Source organism: Sapajus apella, unplaced genomic scaffold (assembly GCF_009761245.1).
Source record: "Sapajus apella isolate SASKATOON/1434 unplaced genomic scaffold, GSC_monkey_1.0 scaffold13, whole genome shotgun sequence".
Taxonomy (NCBI): domain Eukaryota; kingdom Metazoa; phylum Chordata; class Mammalia; order Primates; family Cebidae; genus Sapajus; species Sapajus apella.
The window spans coordinates 6,036,681-6,058,019 of NW_022436953.1; the positions used below are offsets into that span (position 1 = coordinate 6,036,681).

Sequence of the window (21,339 nt, forward strand, 5' to 3'; positions counted from 1 at the left end):
TTTTTTTTTTTTTTTTTTTTGAGTCAGAGTTTTGCTCTTGTTGCCCAGGCTGGAGTGCAGTGGCGCAATCTCAGCTCATGGCAACCTCCACTTCCTGGTTCAAGTGATTCTCCTGCCTCAGCCTCTCGAGTAGCTGGGATGACAGGCATGCACCACCATGCCTGGTTAATTTTATATTTTTAGTAGAGACGGGGTTTCACTAGGTTGGCCAGGCTGGTCTTGAACTCTTGACCTCGTGATTCACCCGCCTTGGCCTCCCAAAGTTCTGGGATTACAGGCATGATCCACCATGCCCAGTCAGAATTTTCATTTTTTAGTCACTAAAAATGTTGGTGTATAACTTACTGAGGTATAACTTACTGCTTACATATATCTAGCTTATATAATCATACTTAGTACTTATATCTAGCATACTTAGTTCCATATACTCTTTCTATATAATCATATAGTAGTCGGCGCTGTACTGACACGTTTAGTGCTGATTTATATAATCCTTCTATGTAACCATATAGTAGTTTGTAGTAGGAGGGATGCCTAGAGCAGTCACAGAACAGAAGCAGTACATGGAAAAACAGCCAGACCAGGACAAGAACCAAAGACCCAGGCAGTGGCGTCCCTGCCTGAAAGGGCATACGCTGTATGGCAGGCTTGGAGCAAGAACCTTGTAGTACCTTGCATCTAGTTCCTGTGGAAAGTAGGCCTCAGGCCTGAGATTCCACAAATAGTTAACTGAGGGAGAACCCCTCTGATGTGACTGGGTCACAGCGGCTGTAAACCTTGTCAGCCTTTTCTCGCTTCTGTGCTATCTCAGATCATCCTCCCATAAATATCTTAGACAAGAGCACAAGTCTGTCAGCTCCCACTGCATTGACTTACAGTATCTTTCTATTAGAAATCCTTTGAAGTTTCCAGATAAGAAGTGTTGCACACGACACCTGTTGCATACAGCCCACCTCCTTGCCTCGGTGATCTAATAGGGATGGACCCCTTTTCTGTACACGACCCTCTACTATGCATGGCCCACCTCTTTCCCCCAGTGACATAAGGGGGTGATTGTTACTTGCTTGTTACTCACGTGATTGTGTATGCCCTATCACTAAGTCTATAGATGATGACCTCACTTACGACCCTTCCCCCTGCTTGTACCTAATAAATACAGACACTTCTGGACGTGTGGGCGGGCCAGTCTCTGCTCATAGGTGGCATGGCCCCCCCAAGTCCAGCTGCTCTTCTTCAGTTCGTCAGTGTCCTGTCTCTTTACTTCTCAGATCCTGCTTCTCAGCACAGTATAAGGGATACCCCACGACCCTTTGGGACCAACAGCCCCTTAGGAGCCTTGCCCTCTGTCTGCTCTAAGGACTGGTCCCAGAATGAGAAAATTTTAGACAGTCCCCCAAAACATGTTCATGTCACCCCAGAAAACCTGTGAATATGTTATATTACATGACAAGGGAGAATTAAGGTTGCATGTGGCAGTAAGGTTGCTAATGAGCTGACCTTGGGATAAGGAGATGATCCTAGATTATCCGGTGGACCCAATGTAATCAGAAGGGTCCTTAAATGTGGAAGAGTGAGGTGGTGTGTGAAAGACTTGACCAACTATCGCTGGCTTTGAATACAGAAGTGGGTCATGAGCCAGGGACTGCTGGCAGCCTTTGGGAGCTGCAAAAAGCAAGGAAATGGATTCTCGCCGGGAGCCTCCAAAAGGAATTCGGTCCTGCCGACCCCAGACTTCTGTCCTCCAGGACTGTAAGAAAATAAATTTGTCTTGTTTTCAGCCCCGTTACCGCACCAGTAGGAAACTAATACACCTCTCTGCTCCTGTTTATAACTTTGTCCCTATCTGAAATCCCAGCACCTGGGAGTATTCACAGCTATCCATGGACTGACCTCACCCCAACCTGGAGTTCAATAGTGGGCCCATAGCACTGGCCAGGCTTTCCATCTCTTCTGGGTGGAGGCCAGGCTGTGAGTTTCTCAACATTTGTTCACTCTGATTCCAGTACCAGCCCCCAGTATTTTGGAGTCCCACACCTTATCTATTCTCAGTAAAGTGGTTCTGGTGGAGTGGAATCTATTCTATCCTTAGGTTTGGGTGATTTAGGGCCAAGCCTTTCAGCACAGTCATCCATCTGGCGATAGTGAAGGGAATTTTTTGGTTTTCGCAGGACAGAAATCAGAAAGGGTCCTGGACTTAACGTTACACAGGCCAGTAAATTCCTTCTTTATTTAAGCTAGTTTGAATAGTCTTTTACGTGTATCATATTCCCCACCCTCCAGCACTTTGTTATGAATTTTTTTTTTTTCCTGAGACAGAGTCTCACTCTGTCACCCAGGCTGGAGAGCAGTGGTGTGATCATGGCTTACTGCAGCCTCAACCTCCTGGGCTCAAGCAATCCTCCTACCTCAGCCTTCTGAGTAGTTGGAACTACAGGTGTGCCTCTCCACATCCCACAGATTTTTTTTTTTTTTTTTTTTTGAGACGGAGTTCCACTCTTGCTACCCAGACTGGAGTGCAATGGCGCGATCTTGGCTCATTGCAACCTCCGCCTCCTGGGTTCAAGCAATTCTCCTGCCTCAGCCTCCCAGGTAGCTGGGACTACAGGCACGCGCCACCATGCCCATGATCAGAAGCTCACTTGAGGGCAAAATGGAGGACAGATTAGAGAGCGAGGGGGTGGAAACCAGTCATGGAGGAGGTTCTCGTGTTAGTTCAGGAAAGCTGCCCAGCTAATTTTTGTATCTTTAGTAGAGATGAGGTTTCTTCCTGTTGACCAGGATGGTCTCGGTCTCTTGACCACGTGATCCACCCACCTCGGACTCCCCACAGATTTTTAATTTAATTAATTAATTTTTTTGAGACAGTCTTGCACTGTCACCCAGGCTGTAGTGCAGTGGCGCTATCTCATCTCACTGCAATCTCCACCTCCTGGGTTCAAGCAATTCTCCTGCCTCAGCCTCCTGAGTAGCTGGTACTACAGGCATGTGCCACCACATCCAGCAATTTTTTTTGTATTTTTAGTAGAGACACAGTTTCACCATGTTGGCCAGGATAATCTCAATCTCGTGACCTCGTGATCTGCCCGCCTTGGCCTTCTATTTATTTTTTTTGAGATGGAGTCTCGCTCTGTTGCACAGGCTGGAGTGCAATAGTGCAATCTTGGCTCACTGCAACCTCCACCTCCTGGGTTCAAGTGATTCTCCTGCCTCAGCCTCCAGAGTAGCTGGGATTACAGGCGCCTGCCACCACATCCAGCTAGGTTTTTTTTTTTTGTACTTTTGGTAGAGACAGGGTTTCATCATGTTGGCCAGGCTGGCCTCGAACTCCTGACCTCAGGTGATCCACCTGCCTTGACCTCCCAAAATGTTGGGATTACAGGTGTAAGCCACCACACCCAGCCAATTTTTTTATTTTTAAAAATGTTTTGTAGTGATGGAGTCTACTATGTTGTCCAGGCTGGTCTCCAACTCCTGGGCTCAAGTGGTCCTCCTGCCTCAGCCTCCTAAAATGCTGGGATTACAGGTGTGAGCCACTGTATCAGCCATGAAAAATTTCAGTATATAGCAACCTGAGAAGCTGTTGCTCAGGGAACCTTGTGATCAGAAGCTCACTTGAGGGCAAAATGGAGGACAGATTAGAGAGCGAGGGGGTGGAAGCCAGTCGTGGAGGAGGTTCTCGTGTTAGTTGAGGAAAGCTGACAACCAAACAGGAGCAAAGGATGGAAAAGAGAGATGGGAGTGGGATTCACCTGGACTTGATCCAAGATGGTGGTTTTGATGAAGTGAAGCGGGTAGGATGTGGGTGGATGCTGGATGTACATGTTTCCGGCTTGGCCACCTGGATGGGCAGTTAAGGCAGTCCTAGAGGTAGAAAACGCTGGAGGGAGATTGGAAGTTGAAGGACTGTTGAGTTCAGGTGGGCCATTCTGGACATTCTGTTCAGGCTGGACATGGGAGCTGTGAAAATAGTCATGAAGGAAAAGGTAGAAGGTGAAATCACTCTAACGGCTGATAGAGACAGCCTGAGCTTGTCTCTACCTGGCTCCTATCACACTATTGACATCATGACTGCTGGCTTTTTGGAACCCCACTCACGCCTCTTGCGGGCACCAATCTTGTTTTTGAAATCCCCTTTACTTTATAGCCTGTGGCCTGGAATGGACTAAAAGTTTGAGTGAATATATGAGTATTGGCCAGGCACGGTGGCTCAAGCCTGTAATCCCAGCACTTTGGGAGGCCGAGGCAGGTGGATCACGAGGTCAAGAGATCGAGACCATCCTGGTCAACATGGTGAAACCCCGTCTCTACTAAAAATACAAAAAATTAGCTGGGCATGGTGGTGCGTGCCTGTAATCCCAGCTACTCAGGAGGCTGAGGCAGGAGAATTGCCTGAACCCAGGAGGCGGAGGTTGCGGTGAGCCGAGATCGCGCCATTGCACTCCAGCCTGGGTAACATGAGTGAAACTCCGTCTCAAAAAAAAAAAAAAAAAAAGAATATATGAGTATTAAAGATGGAAATGTGAGGCACCCTCCCTTTACATTTAGAGGCTCTGGGAGAAAGTGCCAAAGTGAAGGGGACTGAGGAGAAATTGGTAGATCAGAATAGAACATGGCGGAACCTAGATCAGGGAGGTGGGAAGTGAAGGGAGGGGAGAAGACAGAGTGCGCATAATCTATCTGTCCCATGGTCCAGGGACTCCAGTATAGCCCAAGGAGTCAGGCAGGTGATATGGCTCTGTCCTGGTGCTGACATAAAAGGTAACTGGCTACGTTGTCTCTATAATCAGAGGGCTGAGGGGCCTCAGAGTGTAACTGTGGGGCATTAAGTGCAATGTGAGGGACCAAAGGTCTTTTCTTCTGGGTCACATCCAGCTCCGGCCCCTGTCAGCTTTCCCTATTTCCATTTCCCCACTGAACACCCAGTGAGGGCTAAGTAAAGACTTGGAGTTTGCTTTGAAATAAAGGCACATGCGGCCAGGTGTGGTGGCTCATGCCTGTAATCCCACACTTTGGGAGACTGAGGCAGGTGGATTACGAGGTCAGGAGTTTGAGACCAGCCTGGCCAAGATGGTGAAACCACGTCTCTACTGAAAATACAAAAATTAGACAGGTGTAGTGGCATGTGCCTGTAATCCCAGCTACTCGGGAAGCTGGAAGCTGAGGGAGGAGAATCGCTTGAACCCAGGAGGGCAAAACTCACTGCGGCTGTTGCAGTGAGCTGAGATTGTACCATTGCACTCCAGCCTGGGTGACAGAGTAAGACTCCATCTCAAAAAAATTAAAAAAAAGAAAGGAAGGGAGGGAGGGAGGGAGGGAAGGGAAGGGAAGGAAAGTAAAGAAAGAAAGAAGAAAGAAAGGAAGGAAAGAAAGAGAAAGAAAGAAAGAAAAAGAAAGAAAGAGAAAGAAAGGAGGGAGGGAAGGAAGGAAAGAAAGAAAGAAAGAGAAAGAAAGAAAGGCAGACACATGCTGGCCAGAGATAGAAAGGCAGGGAGACTCTTTTAGCAAATGTATGTAGGTCCCAGGGCTCCTGCCAGACTCCAGGCCGAATGCTGAGTTTTCTGTTCTCACAGCCAGGTAAGCACAGATGGAGGTAAGAGGTGAGGAGAGGGGCAAAATGATCACCTGTCGTCTAGTCATGAGGCTTTCTGGATCAGGAGGGATTTCAGCAATTGTCTAAATCTAGAAGAGATGGGGGTGGGGGGTGACGGGTGACATGAAATGTGTGAAGAGTGTCTGCAGGAGAGAGATTGGGAAGGAGGGACAGGTGAGTGGGAGATGGAGTCTTGGGGCGAGGTTCATGGCATCCCTAGGGGCTCCCCAGGAACTGGTTGAATAGGCTCTAGCCCCAGGACATCAGGCCTTTACAATGGAGGATTTGCTGTGGTTGTTAGGAGGAGGAGGACAATATTCCTGTTGCAGGGAGTTAGCTCACAACCATCAATGAAGGTCATAAAGATGAGCAGTTCACAAAACTCCTATACCCTTGTTTCTCATTTAATGCCTGCAAAATCCCTGTAAAGCATAAAACAGGCTCACAAAAGGAGAGTCCCAGCTAAGAGCAGTGGCTCACACTTATCATTCCAGCACTTTGGGAGGCTGAAACAGGAGGGTCCCTTGAACCAGTCCCAAGACCAGTCTGGATAACATAGTGAGACTCCATCTCTACAAATAATTTTAAAAATTAGCCAGGCATGGTGGCATGAGCCAGTGATCCCAGCAACTTGGGAGGCTGAGGTGAGAGGATCATCTGAGCCAGGGAGGTGGAGGTTGCAATGAGCTGAGATCATGCCACGCCACTGCACTCTGACCTGAGCAACAGAGCAAGACCCTGTTTCAAATAATAATAAAGGAGTCCCTTAGCGAGGAAGTGGTGGAGCTAGGAGATGAGTTCCAGGTCCCAAAGAAGCCAAAGGCCACAGGCTGTTTACCCTGTGTCCCAAGGTAGGGGAATCAGGCAGAACTGGAATGTGTGCTGTCTGGTTGCCCAAAAACCTATCCAGGCTTACAGCCCAGTTGGGAGAAATCATAAAACATCCTCCACAGCCTACATTGAGCAAAACAAAACTTGATTTTGAGGGATTGTGCAGGAGTGGGAAGAGGAAAGACTGTTGTGGGAGTCAGGATAGCCAGGTTCCACCTCGACTGGGCCCTTGCCGCTTGTGTGTTATTGAATCTCTCTGAACCACAGTTTTCTCATGTATAAAATGGGGATAGAAGCCCCTACCTCCTAGGAATGATGTGTGGACTCAACAAGAGAATGCACTGTTGTTCTGAATGCAGTACAGGGCACATAGCAAGCGCTCAGTACTCCTTGTGTTTTATTATTACCGTTGTTAATACAAGGAGGTTGGGCTGCATAGCTGCTCATTCAGGCCCTGGCTGCTGTGGCTAGAGCCCTGCTGCCCACAGCTCAAGCTGGGCCTGTCCACCCTTGAAGGACTCATGATGCAGCATCAGGGAGTCCCGGGTCGTGCCTCTGCAACCTCCAAGTCGGCAGCAGCAGTGCATCCGCTTAGACCACAAGGCTGGATGGAGTGTGCTGACTTCTGCTCTCCCAACGAGTACTAGGCTAGGAGAGGAAGGAAGGTGAGCGCTTAGAAAGAAAAAACGTGTTGGCTTGAACAGAAATGACATTAAGCTATCGTGGAGGTAAAGGAGAGGGGTTGAGCCGATCAGGAATCCAGGCAACCTGGCCCTATTTGCCAGTGTCCACTTTCTCTTTTTGGTCGCTAAGGGCAAGTGCCCGTGACAAACATGGCGACGGCAGCCTCAAGCGCGGTCACCTGCCAGAGCTGCGGTCCCAGGGGCCTCGCGGGGCCAATCGTTGGAACGCCGCGAAGGGAGAGGCTGGGGAAGCCCTAGAAGCACGCGCAGGCGCACCGGCTCGCACCTGGCTCCCGCCAGGCGCGGGATTAGGATTCGCCTGCTACGACTGCGGTGAGAGGCTGGCTAGGGGCTGGGGCACGCGGGCTGGAGAGGGCTGGGCTGGGGCCGATCTGGCACAAACGACAGGCCCAAGGGGGAGGGGAATGCTTTGCGCTCTGGAAGTCATAGGGTTTGTCTGTGGGGGTCTTTGGGGTGATCATATTTTGGATTGGGAGAGTTCTGTGGTCGGGGCGGAAGAAGCGGGGTTCAAGTGGGCAAGGGTGGAATCCTCGCAGAAGGGCTCTCCCGGGGTGTAAAAAAAGGGATGCAGTGGATCAGATAGCTCCCTGGCTGTCTGGGATCGAGGAATGCACTGGTCAGGCCGGTATCCGTTTCATTAGCATAAAGGCGTTTAACCCTGGTGGCACTTGAGGAGCTTTAAAAAAAAACACCGATGCTGGGCCCGCCCCGAAAGATTCCTACTTAACTGTTCTAGGTGAGGCCTGGGCCTTGGTATCATTGCACAGCTCCGCAGGTGATTTTAACATGCAGGCGGTGGGGAGCATGTGTTTCAGCACCAGCTATTGAGTGAAAAGCTCCTGGGTTGATCCCAAACTCATCAGTGGCTTGGTAGGGGCAGGTGGTCCTGAGGTCGCAGCTCTAGGGACCTGAGGGGAAGGGGGAGGGAGAAGTCTCCATCTCAACAAGTTGAAAGCTCATTTCCAGCGGAAGAGGAGGATGGACCCCCCCATCCCCCAACCCTGGGGCTAGGCCCTACTGTGCCGAGACTCGGCAGGGAAACAAGACCCTGAGAGTAAAGCAGGAAGCACATCAGACAATTCAGAGGTCAGCTACCTGTTAAGAAAAGGGCACATTGGGTAGTATACCTTTAATGTTCATTTGGTATTTCTGAGGACAGGCAGAGAATGGAATTGTTTTCTCTGCTTCACAGATGTGGGAATAGACTTAGAGAGTAAGTTAAGAAAAATATTCACACCTGACCTAGGGCTCCAGACTCCAAATTATGCCTATTCGTAGCTTTTCCCTCTGCACTAATGCCTCTTGTACAGTCTGATGCCCCTCACTCCAGGGGCTCAGTCTGGTATTCTTGGTTTCCTCCACTAAATTCGTCAGCCTCCCCAACCCACCATAGGTTGGTTCAGAAATCAGGGAGACGCTGCTGTGTCCATCCCTTTCTAGTCTTACCTCCCAGGGGCCTGATAGGGTGGAGGGGAAGAGTTTTGACAGCTGCCGGAGGGCTCCCTCCAAACAGACCTGATTCTGTCACTTCCCCACCCCCAGTGCCCCACTTGTCCTCAGCCTAGAATCTTGTGCAAGGTTTACAAAACCCTTCCTGATGGGCCCCTTTCTCCCGCGCTGCTCTGAGCTCTCTTCCCAGATTGTTTCTGTGTCTCTTGGCACAGTGCTGTGCACCCGGCGAAAGCTTAATAAATGTTCCTCTGTTATGATCACTATTCTTCTTTGTATCTGTTGCCTTGCTTTCGTGTCTTACTCAGAGAGGCACATCAAGCCTCCCAGGCTGCCCCTTCTCTCTGACTCCCATAGTCAAGCAGAACACAGAGCTAGGGGCACAGTGGGGTCTGGGGATGACAGTTTTCCTGTGACTGCTGCTACTGTTCCCTAGGGCTGAGGATGCTCATATTGACCTTTTAGGGGCAAATCGACCCAGCAGGGATTGACTAAGCACCTACTGCATGGTGAGGGAGCCTGATGGAGGCAAAGGACAGGGATCAAGAGCGGGACTAACCCAGCCCCGCTTTTAAGAAGCCTGTGGGCTGGAGGAGGGACAGGGAGGCATTTGGATGGCTGATAAGAAGGACTCAGCGCCTGAAAACCGGAGAGAACATCTGATTGGGTGTTCTTGGGAAAACCATGACACTGGATAAGCAGGATTTGATAAGATGGGGAGGAATGTGGGGGCATGATGAAGTGAGAATGCTGTGGTTTTAGTCATAACCTGTATTTTTTTTTTTTTTTTTGGACGGAGTTTCGCTCTTGTTACCCAGGCTGGAGTGCAATGGCGCAATCTCGGCTCACCGCAACCTCTGCCTCCTGGGTTCAGGCAATTCTCCTGCCTCAGCCTCCTGAGTAGCTGGGATTACAGGCACGTGCCACCATGCCCAGCTAATTTTTTGTATTTTTAGTAGAGACGGGGTTTCACCGTGTTGACCAGGATGGTCTCGATCTCTTGACCTCGTGATCCACCCGCCTCGGCCTCCCAAAGTGCTGGGATTACAGGCTTGAGCCACCGCGCCTGGCCCAGTCATAACCTGTTTTGAATCTTCACTCCAGCACCTTCTAACTCTGTGACTTAGGCCAGTGATTTAATCTTCAGAGCCTTGGTTTCTTCATGTATAAAATGTGAATGGAGATAGTAACAGAGCTGTAAGGGGTCATGATATGGATGTGAAAGCTAAGCATACCTTGTATGGCTACAACTGTGGTGAGAGGCTAGTCAGAGGCCGGGGGTGCTTGCAGCCAGGAGAGGGCTGGGCTGGGCTGGGCTGATCTGACACAAATGACAGGCCCAAAGGGGAGGAATAGTAGATAGTTATCCTAGGGTATCTTAGGTGGCAGGAACAGCATGAACAAAAGTGTAGAGGTAGCATTTAAAAAGGAATTTGAGGTGGGTGCAGTGTCTCACGCCTGTAATCCCAGCACTTTGGGAGGCTGAGGCAGTGAATCACAAGGTCAGGTGTTCGAGACCAGTCTGCTCAACATGGTGAAAGCCCCGTCTCTACTAAAAATATAAAAAATTAGCTGGGTGTAGTGGTAAGCGCCTGTAGTCCCAGCTACTCAGAAGGCTGAGTCAGGAGAATCACTTGAACCTGGGAGGCGGAGGTTGCAGTGAGCTGAGATCGTGCCACTGCACTCCAGCCCTGGCAATAGAATGAGATTCTGTCTCAAAAAAAAAAAAAAAAGGGAATTTGAGGGATGGCAGACGAGTCAGACTAGGGTATTTCAGGTGGCAAAAGACATAAAGGTTGGTTGCTGGAAAGACAATTTCAGTCATAGATGTGGCAGAGAGGTCAATGAATTTTACTTTTGATTGATGTTGCCCCAGCTGGTCTCTAACTCCTGGCCTCAAGTGATCCTTCTGCCTTGGCCTTCCAAAGCGCTAAAATTATAGGCATAAGCCACCGCACCCTGCCTAATGATTGATCTTTAAAGACCCTGAAACTGCATGCTGTCTCATACCTGTAACCCCAACACTTCAGGAGGCCAAGGCAGGCAGATCGCTTGAGGTCAGGAGTTGCCAGCCTGGCCAACGTGGCAAAACCCCGTCTCCACAAAAAATACAAAAATTAGCCAGGTATGGTGGCACATGCCTGTGATCCCAGCTACTCAGGAAGCTGAGGGAGAAGGTGGAGGTTGCAGTGAGCCAAGATCCTACCACTGCACTGTAGCCTGGGTGACAGAATGAGACTCCATCTAAAAATAAAAATAAAAACAAACAAACAAATATTATGAAACCAAACTTCAGAGACATGGAAAGAAAATAGCTACTGTGGGCTGGGCGTGGTGGCTCACGCATGTAATCCCAGCACGTTTGGAGGCTGAGGCAGGCAGATCACTTAAGGTCAGGAATTCGAGACCAGCCTGGCCAATATGGCTAAACCCTGTCTCTACTAAAAATACGAAAATTGACTGGACATGGTGACTCACACCTGTAATCCCAGCACTTTGAGAGGCCAAGGCAGACAGATCATGAGGTCAAGAGATTGAAATCATCCTGGCTAACACGGTGAAACCCCATCTCTACTAAAAATACAAAAAATTAGCCGGGTGTGGTGGCACATTCCTGTAGTCCCAGGTACTCCGGAGGCTGAGGCAGGAGAATCACTTGAACCCAGGAAGTGGAGGTTGCAGTGAGTTGAGATTGTGCCACTGCACTTCAGCCTGGGTGACACAGCAAGACTCTGTTTCAAAAAAAAAAAAAAAACAACAAAATTAGCCAGACGGGGTGGCAGGCACCTGTAATTTCAGTTACTCAGGAGACTGTGGAAGGAGAATCACTTGAACCAGGGAGGCAGAGGTTGCGGTGACCTGAGGTTGGGCCACTGCACTCCAGCGTGGGCAACAGAGCGAGACTCCATCTTAAAAATAAAATAGCTTCTCTATATTGAGGGTCTTCTATGTAGCAGGCACTCGGTGCTTTATATTCCTCTTGCATTTCAGCCCACAGCTACCTTAGAGGTTGACATTAACATCCCCACTTTGTGGGCGAGGAGACTGAGGATCAGGGAGAGGGAGTGGCTGGCTCAAAGCCACCAGCTGAGACCATGAGGGTAGGTCTTGGAAGGTGCCAAGGAGGTGGGTGGAGCTGGTTGCAGGTTACAGGATTTCTCACCAGCTTATGCAAGGAGGCTGGTGCGGGCTCCAAGCTGTTCTTTCCTGGGAGAGGTGGGGCTGCTGTTCTCTGCTGAGGCAGATTGAGGGTGGGGAGGGCAAGTGGGGGAAGGCTGTTTCTTGATGGAGGAGTGGAATCTGGAAGAGAAACCACGGAAAGAGTAACCCTGCACACTCCTCCCTCAGCTTTATCTCCAGGGTGGCTGTTCACCTGGACAAGTTGTTTTGCCTCCAGCACAGGTTGAGATGGAGACTCGCTCTGTGGCCAGGGCTGGAGAACAGTGGTGTGATCTGGGCTCGCTGTAACCTCTGCCTCCCAGATTCAAGCAATTCTCTTGCCTCAGCCTCCTGAGTAGCTGGGATTACAGGCATGTGCCACCACGCTGGCTAATTTTTGTATTTTTAGTAGAGACGAGGCTTTGCCACATTGGCCAGGCTGGTCTCAAATTCCTGGCTTCAAGTGATCTGCCCACCTTGGCCTCCCCAAGTGCTGAGATTACAGGTGTGAGCCTCCTCACCCAGCCCCAATTGTGTCTTTTTTCCATGTTACTCAGAAAAGCAGTGCCGAGGGAATGTAGGAAGTTGGATGTGTTCATTATCTTGTTTGTGGTGATGATTTCACAGGTACATGCATATGGTGAAACTTATCAGACTGCATGCTTTGAAAACATGAAGTTTAGTGTTTGTCAATTAGACCTGAATAAAGCCTTGAGGAAAAACAGAAATGCATTTTCTTCAGGGGCCTCAAGGGCTCCAGGGAGAGGCCATCCTCCTGTCTTGGGGCAAAGCAGGTTTACTGTGGCCCATGGGTGTGGTGGTAGGGGACTCATAGGCTTAGAGAGCTTCTTTTTGCTCTTGTTGCCCAGGCTGGAGTGCAATAGCGCAATCTCAGCTCACCGCAACCTCTGCCTCCTGGGTTCAAGCACTTCTCCTGCCTCAGCTTCCCCAGTAGTTGGGATTACAGGCATGTGCCACCCCACTGTGCCCTGCCGAGTCTCAGGGTTTTTATAAGCACAAGATGGGGACTTGGTGGGCTGGGGTGGTCTTGGGAAATACAACATTTGGGCAGGAAAACAAAGATGCCTGTCCTTACCTAGGTCCATGGGCAGAGGCCTAGGGGTGGAGCCCTAGCCAGGGAACTTGCCCACCTCTACTCAGCACTTCCCTTCCCCCTTTCCATATCATTTAAGGGGACCACGACCTTCTCTTTCTGGCACTTCCCTTCCCATCTTCCATATCAATACCAACAGTGAGTGCTTTCTGTGAGTCACATGGTTTAATCCTTATGATCCTTTGCAAAATAGGCATAGTGGTCTCCTTTTACATTTTACAGAAGAGGAAGCTAAGGCCTGGGTTAGGTAGCTGCCTGACATTTTACTGTAAGTGCACTGTGTGCCCAAGCCCAGGGTTGTCTCATCTAGACCATTAAAGTCACATAGTGCTATGTGAGAAGACACTGAGCATCCAGCCCCAGCTCGCGACCTGGCTGAGCACTTGCCGGGTGTCTGCCTTCTCTTCCCACAGGCTCTCAGTTTCCTCGAGTCAATCCCTGATTAGTGGTATCAAGCTCAGCACTGTTTCCGTTGTACTTCATTCTTAATTCCCGGCGCTGTTGTAAGTACAAACTCTCTACTCTGGGAAATGATTAAATGATTCAGAGGTCTGAGGTTAAAGCAGAGCTGGCTGTGATCCCTGTTGCTCACTGGTTCCTTTTTCCCCAGGGAGGAGGATGGCAAGACAGCTTGTGGCCATGAGCCCTCCCCGGTGCTCCTGGGGCTAAGGCTGGGGCTGCAGCCATGGGACTAGGTTGGCCCCAGGCCTGGCTGCTGGGTCTGCCCACAGCTGTGGTCTATGGCTCCCTGGCCCTCTTCACCACCATCCTGCACAATGTCTTCCTGCTCTATTATGTGGACACCTTTGTCTCAGTGTACAAGATCAACAAAGCGGCCTTCTGGGTTGGAGAGGTAGGGCCAGGGTTGGTGGCCAACATGGGGGAGGGGGTGTGGTGGAGACTAGAGGGTACCCAGGCTGCCGGGCAGATTGCAGGTCCCGGGTCCCACCCAGTCGGGCATGGGCAGTCCAGGTTGTTCACCAAGACTCAGCAAGAAAAACTGTGGAGGTCTTTTTTTTTGATATGGAGTTTTGTTCTTGTTGCCCAGGCTGGAGTGCAGTGGCACGATCTCAGCTCAACGCAACCTCCGTCTCCTGGCTCCAAGCAATTCTCCTGCCTCAGCCTCCTGAGTAGCTGGAATTACAAGCATGTGCCATTACACCTGGCTAAATTTGTATTTTTAGTAGAGACAGGGTTTCTCCATGTTGGTCAGGCTGGTCTCAAACTCATGACCTCAGGTGATCTGCCCGCCTCCGCCTTCCAAAGTGCTGAGATTACAGGCCTGAGCCACTACACCCTGAAAAACTGTGGAGGTCTCAATGACTCTTCCTTGGTGGCGACTAGATCAGCTTTCCTGGCCACTGTCTTACATAGTCGAGGTTCTATAGACTCATAATATGTTCACATATATAAATTTATCAGCTGTACACATTTACCAGCTGGACTCTGGATGGGTAGGAGTTTGAGGGGAGCAGTGGCTTGACTGGCAGAATAGGTTTTTTTGGTTTTTTTTTGAGACGGAGTTTCATTCTTGTCGCCCAGGCTGGAGTGCAGTGGCACGATCTCAGCTCCCTGCAACCTCTGCCTTCCTGGTTCAAGCAATTCTCCTGCCCCAGCCTCCTGAGTAGCTGGGATTACAGGCATGTGCCACCATGCCCAGCTAATTTTTGTATTTTAGTTTACCAGGTTGGCCAGGCTGGTCTTGAACTCCTGACCTCAGGTGAGCCACCCACCTTGGCCTCCCAAAGTGTTGGGATTACAGGTGTGAACCACCATGCCTGGCCAGAGTGGGTTTTAGCAGAGGAATTGACATGAGCAAAGGTGTGCAGGTAGAAAAGCTGGTGCCATCTTTGAGGGCTGGTGAGCAGTCTGGGGTGGAGGACCCCTGGAGGGGAGGCTGCCTAGAGCCCACCTGCCCATCTCCCCTCTGCCTGCAGACGGTGTTTCTCCTCTGGAATAGCCTGAATGACCCCCTCTTCGGCTGGCTCAGCGATCGGCAGTTCCTCAGCTCCCAGCCCCGGTTGGTATATTGGGAATAGCTCGTAATTGGTTCAGTACCACCCTACTGCTACTGTGTTTTGGATGGGGAAGGAAGGGGAGACTATTTCAGTGTTGCCCATGCCCCTTCCCTTCCTGGGGTCCAGGTTTGGGTTGGAGAGGTGGCCTTGGATACACCCTTGCCTGGCTCAGCAGGGGAAGAGACCTACCTCGGCTTGGCTTGGCTGGTCCCTCTGGACCCTAGATTGCAAACACCCTCTGCTGCTTCTGGAAGATTCCTTTGCCCCATCCCTGCTGGAGTCTATCATCACCCCTAACCTTGAGAAGTGGGCATCCCATACACTTTGGCCATTGGCCTGACAGGCTAGTTAGGGGGTGGAAATTGGAGCAGAGGAGGGAGTGTACCCAGTGATGAGTTGTGCTTCCCAAATTGTAGGCTGGGGGCTGGGGGGACAGTGGGACCACCCTGTTGTGAGTCCCATACCCTGGGCCTCCATCCATCCCCTGGGGCCTGGGCAAGGGGAACTGCGGCCTGCCAAGGCTGACAGAGCATGTCTCAACAGCCCTCCTTTCCCTGGCAGGTCAGGCACCAGGCTCTCCTCAAGGGCTGTGGTGCTGGCCCGGGTGCGGGCCCTGGGCTGGCATGGGCCGCTGCTGGCGCTGGCGTTCCTGGCATTCTGGGTGCCCTGGGCCCCAGCCGGCCTGCAGTTCTTGCTGTGCCTGTGCCTCTATGACGGCTTCCTGACGCTCGTGGACCTGCACCACCACGCCTTGCTGGCCGACCTGGCCCTCTCAGCCCACGACCGCACCCACCTCAACTTCTACTGCTCCCTCTTCAGCGCGGCCGGCTCCCTGTCTGTCTTTGCCTCCTATGCCTTTTGGAACAAGGAGGATTTCTCCTCCTTCCGTGCTTTCTGCGTGACACTGGCTGTCAGCTCTGGGCTGGGCTTTCTGGGGGCCACGCAGCTGCTGAGATGGCGGGTTGAGGCGGCCCGAAGGGACCCAGGGTGCTCAGGCCTGACTGTGGATAGCGGGTGAGTGGTCAGCCTCGGCTCTTCAGGTCCTCACCAGCAACCTTCTAAATCTGATTTTGGTGCTGGGTCCCTGGCTGATGGGGGCTGCCCTGGGCTGTGTTGGGGGATAACTGGCCAGCCCCAGGCAGTTCTCCACTCTTTTCTGCCCCACAGCCTGTGTGGAGAGGAGCTGCTTGTGGGCAGTGAGGAGGTGGACGGCATCACCTTGGGCCAATATCTCCGGCAGCTGGCACACCATCGGAACTTCCTGTGGTTCGTGAGCATGGACCTGGTGCAGGTATGGGGAGCAGCTCCTGGCCCCTCTTCAGCTGGCTATGCTTCACTCAAGGGGACAGACTCCTCAAGAGCTGGGAACTCTGCCAGGCATGGTGGCTTATGCCTGTAGTCCCAGTACTTTGGGAGGCAGAGGTAGGTGGATCACTTGAGGTCAGCAGTTTGAGACCACCCTGGCTAACATGGCAAAACCCCATAAAAATACAAAAATTGGCTGAGTGTGTTGGCTCAAGCCCGTAATCCCAGCACTTTGGGAGGCCGAGGTGGGTGAATCACAAGGTCAGGAGTTCAAGACCAGCCTGGCCAACATAGTGAAACCCTGTCTCTACTAAATATACAAAAATGAGCCAGGCGTGGTGATGCACATCTATAATCCCAGCTACTTGGGAGGCTGAGGCAGGAGAATCACTTGAATCCCTAAGGCGGAGGTTGCAGTGAGCTGAGATGGCACCACTGCACTCCAGCCTGGGCAACAGAGTCAGACACTCCTTCTCAAAAAACAAAAAAAAGGTGAGAACTGAGTTCCAGGCCACCCAGGAGGTCTGCCGGGCGAGTCAATGGCAGGAATGCAGGTTGGTAGTCAGGAGGCCTGGATTCTAGCTCCCTCTGAGCTATTCCCTCCCTGTGTGATCTTAGGCAGGTCTCAGGCTTTCTGGGTAGCGCCGTCCTCTCCTGTAAAGTGAGGATATGAGACAGAGATGCCCCTTTGGGGACTCTGTAACAATCTTTTTAAGACATCAAGGGCTGTCAGGTGCAGTCGCTCACACCTGTAATCCCAGCACTTTGGGACACCAAGGTGGGAAGATTGCTTGAGCCCAGGAGTTTGAGGCTGCAGTGAGCTGTGATTGTACCACTGCACTCCAGCCTGGGTGGCAGAGCAAGACTCTATCTCTAAAAAAAAGAAAAGCCAAGTGCTGTACCTAAAACATGTAGTATATAAACTAGCTGAATTTAGAAATAAACTGTTCTCATGCTATAAAATTTGTTTTCCTAATGTGTTTTCTTTTTCTTTTTTTTTTTTTTTGAGACAGGGTCTTACTCTGTTGCCCAGGCTGGAGTGCAGTGGCAGCAATCCTGGCTCACTGCAACCTCTGCTTCCCACGTTCAAGTGATTCTCCCACCTCAGCCTCCCGAGTAGCTGGGATTACAGGCACACACCACCACGCCTGACTAATTTTTTTGTATTTTTAGTAGAGACAGGTTTCACCATGTTGGCCAGGCTGGTCTCAAACTCCTGGCCTTAAGTGATCTGCCTGCCTTGGCCTCCCGAAGTGTTAGGTGCTAGGATTACATACGCGATCCACTGTGCCCAGCTTCACTAATGTGTTTTCAACTAAAAAGAAAAAACTTTTCATTGCTCCAATATGAATTTGTCATGCCTTCTAACTTTTTAGCAAAGTCAGATAGCAACAGGAATGTGGTTTTAGATTGTGTTCTGGCATGTTCTGTGTTAGGGAGATGGGGAAAAAGTCCTGCTCTCATTCTTGCTGCTCTGATGATAGGGGCTAGGGGTAGGGGGAATGTGTGCTCCCCTGTTGACTTCCGGCTTTGTCAGCTCCCCCTTGCCCCCCGAAGCCTCCTCACTGTCCCTGTTGGGTTGCAGGTCTTCCACTGCCACTTCAACAGCAACTTCTTCCCCCTCTTCCTGGAGCATCTGTTGTCCGACCATATCTCCCTTTCCACGGGCTCCATCCTGTTGGGTAAGTGGGGTCCTCAGGTGCTTCATGCAGGCTGGAAGGACAGAGGCTTGCACCCCAGAAACCCTAGTCCAGCTGTGGGCATGGCCACCTCACCTGCTGGGACCCTGGTGGCAGAGGGTAGGGAGGAATCTGTTGCGGGAGTTGCACCTCCTAGCCCCCAGCTATTCCCCCCAGGAAGGGGTGGACAATCTTTTTAAGACACCAAGTGCAGGCCAGTGCGGTGGCTCAAGCCTGTAATCCCAGCACTTTGGGAGGCTGAGGTGGGTGGATCATGTCAGCAGATGGACACCATCCTGGCCAACATGGTGAAACCCTGTCTCTACTAAAAATACAAAAATTAGCTGGGCATGGTGGCGACAGCCTATAATCCCAGCTACTCGGGAGGCTGAGGCAGGAGAATCGCTCCAGGAGGCAGAGGTTGCAGTGAGACGAGATGGCGCCACTCCAGCCTGGCGACAGAGCAAGACTCTGTCTCAAAAAAAAAAAAAGACACCAAGTGCTGCTGGGTGCAGTGGGCATGGGGGGGCAGGGTGTGGTGGGGGTTGGTGGGGGGCGAGGTGGGGAGGCTGCGTTGGTGTTGGTCCTCTTGGAGATGGTATTGCCCGAGGGGATGTGGTGCAGTGGCTGGTTAACAGCAAGGAGTATCGTCTGATGGGCTTGGGTGTGAGTCTTGACTCTGCTTATCTGGTGGGTGGCCTCGGGTGGGTTAGTTTATCTTTTTGGGCCTCTTTCATCTGTAAAGTGGGGATGATATTAGTACTCACCTTAAGGGGCTGTGAGGATGAACCAAGACCGCGAAGCCCTCAGCAAAGAGCCCAGTGTATCGCTAGTGTACAGGAATGCAGTTGGCCGTGAAGCTGATGGCGCTCATTGGCACTGTGGCAGTGCCCTTGACAAGGCCGGGCCCCGTCTTCTTCCCCAGGTCTCTCCTATGTCGCTCCTCATCTCAACAACCTCTACTTCCTGTCCCTGTGCCGGCGCTGGGGCATCTACGCGGTGGTGCGGGGGCTCTTCCTGCTCAAGCTGGGCCTTAGCCTGCTCATGCTGTTGGCTGGCCCGGACCACCTTGGCCTGCTGTGCGTCTTCATTGCCAGGTACATCCCTGCCCACCCTCCCCTCAACACCTCCGTCCCACACCTTCATTCCTACCTCTCCCTCCCTCCACTGCAGCAACCGCGTCTTCACTGAGGGCACCTGTAAGCTGCTGACCTTGGTGGTCACTGACCTGGTAGACGAGGATCTGGTGCTGAACCACCGCAAGCAAGCAGCCTCGGCACTCCTCTTTGGCATGGTTGCCCTGGTGACCAAGCCAGGCCAGACCTTTGCCCCACTGCTGGGCACCTGGCTGCTCTGTTTCTATACAGGTGAGGGCAGGCAAAGGGCTCTTAAGGCTCCAGGGGGCACAGCTGACCTGGCACACTGACTGGCAAGCCTGGGCTCTAGGTGTAGTGAGGGAGGGTGGCAACCGGTGCCCCCCACATGGCTAGAGTCACTGGGTCACAGATTCCTCCATGCTTTCTTAGTTTATTCATTTATTCATTCATTCAACATATATGTACGGAATTTCTTCTCTGTAGGCCCTGGTCTAGGTGCCAGGGAGCTAACCATGAATAAGATAGACAAGGTCCTTGCCACCGTGGAGCTTGCATTCTAGTCAGGGGTGGGGTGGGGTTGGGAATAAACAGCCAAACAAGACATTATCAGGCAATGATAGTGTTATGCTGAAATTGGGGTGATGTAAGGTGGCATGAATGAGAAGCTATGCCATGTCATCAGGGAAGGCCTCTCCGAGAAGGTGACCCTCGGATGTGAGCTGAATGGCAAGGATTTGTCTAGAAAAGGTCTCAGTGAGAGGCAGAGGGAACAGCAGGTGCAAAGGCCCAGGGTATCAAGTGTGATCCATTAGGAGATGCAGCTGGAAAAGTGAAGAGGGCTTTGTTGATCAAGGCAGTGCTAGAAGCAAGCTGTTGGAAGGGTTTTATTTTATTTTTTGAGATGGTGTCTCCCTGTCACCCAGGTTGGAGTGCAGTGGTACGATCTTGGCTCACTGCAGCCTTGACCTCCCAGGTTCAAGTGAGCCTGACACCTCAGCCTCCCAAGTAGTTGGGACAAGCACATGTTACCATGCCCAGCTAACTTTTTGTATTTTATGTAGAGACAGGGTTTTGCCAGGTTGCCCAGGCTGGTCTTGAACTCCTCAGCTCAGGTGATCTGCCCACCTCAGCCTCCCAAAGTGCTGGATTACAGGCATGAGCCACCATGCCTGGTTAGGGAGGGTTTTAAACAGGGAAGTGACATGGTGTGATTGACTTTTTTTTTTTTTAAAGATGGGGTTTCACCATGATGGCCAGGCTGGTCTTGAACTCCTGACCTCAGGTGATCCACCCACCTTGGCCTCCCAAAGTGCTAGGATTACAGGCGTGAGCCACCACGTCCGGCCGTGACTGACTTTTTAACAAAATTCTCTCTGGGCTGGGTGAGGTGGCTCATGCCTATAATTCCAGCACTTTAGGAGGGTGAGGTGGGGAGGTATTGAAGACCAGCCTGGCCAACATACAGTGGAACCCCCATCTCTACTAAAAAATGCAAAAATTAGCTGGGCTTGGTGGCACATACTTGGAAAGCTGAGGCAGGAGAATCGATTGAACTCAGGAGGTGGAAGTAACAGTGAGCTGAGATCGTGCCACTGCACTCCAGCCTGGGCAATAGAGTGAGACTCCACCTCAAAAAAAAAAAAAATTCACTCTGGCTGCCATATGGACAGCAGATCATAGGGAGGCCAGAATGGGGACAGCAGGGAGATCTTTGGGAGACTGTGGCAGAGGCCATGGAGACTTGGACCAGGGTGGTGGCAGGTGGGATATGTTTTGGAGTTGGAGAGAGATGGCGTGAACTGAATCAGGAAACTGAGGAGGACTTTGAGGTTTTGGGCCTGAGTTATTGGGTGGATGGTGGTGCCTGTCACTGAGACAGGAAGAGTAGGAGAGGAGCGGGTTTGGGGGAATCAGGAGTTGTGATCTGGACATACCCATGTGGTGTTGAGATGTCACACCATGGACTTGGAAGGCACTAAGGCTTGGAGGGCAGTGGGTTGACCATGGTTTTCTGTACTCTTTTGTCCTAGGTCATGACCTCTTCCAGCAGTCCCTGATAACCCCTGTGGGGAGTGCCCATCCCTGGCCAGAGCCCCCAGCTCCAGCCCCTGCACGAGCCCCAACGCTCCGCCAGGGCTGCTTCTACCTGCTGGTGCTGGTGCCCATCACCTGTGCGCTGCTTCAGCTCTTCACCTGGTCCCAGTTCACGCTGCACGGGAGACGCCTGCACATGGTCAAGGCCCAGCGCCAGAACCTGTCACAGGCCCAAACCCAGGATGTTAAGATGGTGTGAGAGGTGTGGCAAGGCCAAGGCCACCCCACTGAGGATGGTGCTGGCAGCCTGGGGCAGAAGCCATTTTTTAAGGATTTCATTGTTTTGTTTCGTTTTGTTT

The 21,339-nt window shown here is 51.4% G+C and overlaps 1 protein-coding gene across 2 annotated transcripts in view; it reads left to right on the forward strand.

The window, feature by feature from the left end:
- MFSD13A (major facilitator superfamily domain containing 13A) overlaps positions 1 to 21,339 on the forward strand; it is a 25,680-nt gene extending 4,341 nt beyond the window's left edge. Inside the window, exons 1-10 of one of the 2 annotated variants that reach the window (XM_032281453.1) lie at positions 6,777 to 7,437; positions 13,261 to 13,350; positions 13,458 to 13,700; positions 14,785 to 14,867; positions 15,427 to 15,879; positions 16,033 to 16,156; positions 17,756 to 17,852; positions 18,775 to 18,946; positions 19,023 to 19,216; positions 20,977 to 21,339. In XM_032281453.1, coding sequence (XP_032137344.1) covers positions 13,533 to 13,700; positions 14,785 to 14,867; positions 15,427 to 15,879; positions 16,033 to 16,156; positions 17,756 to 17,852; positions 18,775 to 18,946; positions 19,023 to 19,216; positions 20,977 to 21,239 — 1,554 coding nt within the window. In that variant the 5' untranslated portion in view covers positions 6,777 to 7,437; positions 13,261 to 13,350; positions 13,458 to 13,532 and the 3' untranslated portion in view covers positions 21,240 to 21,339. Of the gene's footprint in view, positions 1 to 6,776; positions 7,438 to 13,260; positions 13,351 to 13,457; positions 13,701 to 14,784; positions 14,868 to 15,426; positions 15,880 to 16,032; positions 16,157 to 17,755; positions 17,853 to 18,774; positions 18,947 to 19,022; positions 19,217 to 20,976 lie in introns of those variants that run through there. The other variant, XM_032281454.1, reaches the window with a different exon arrangement.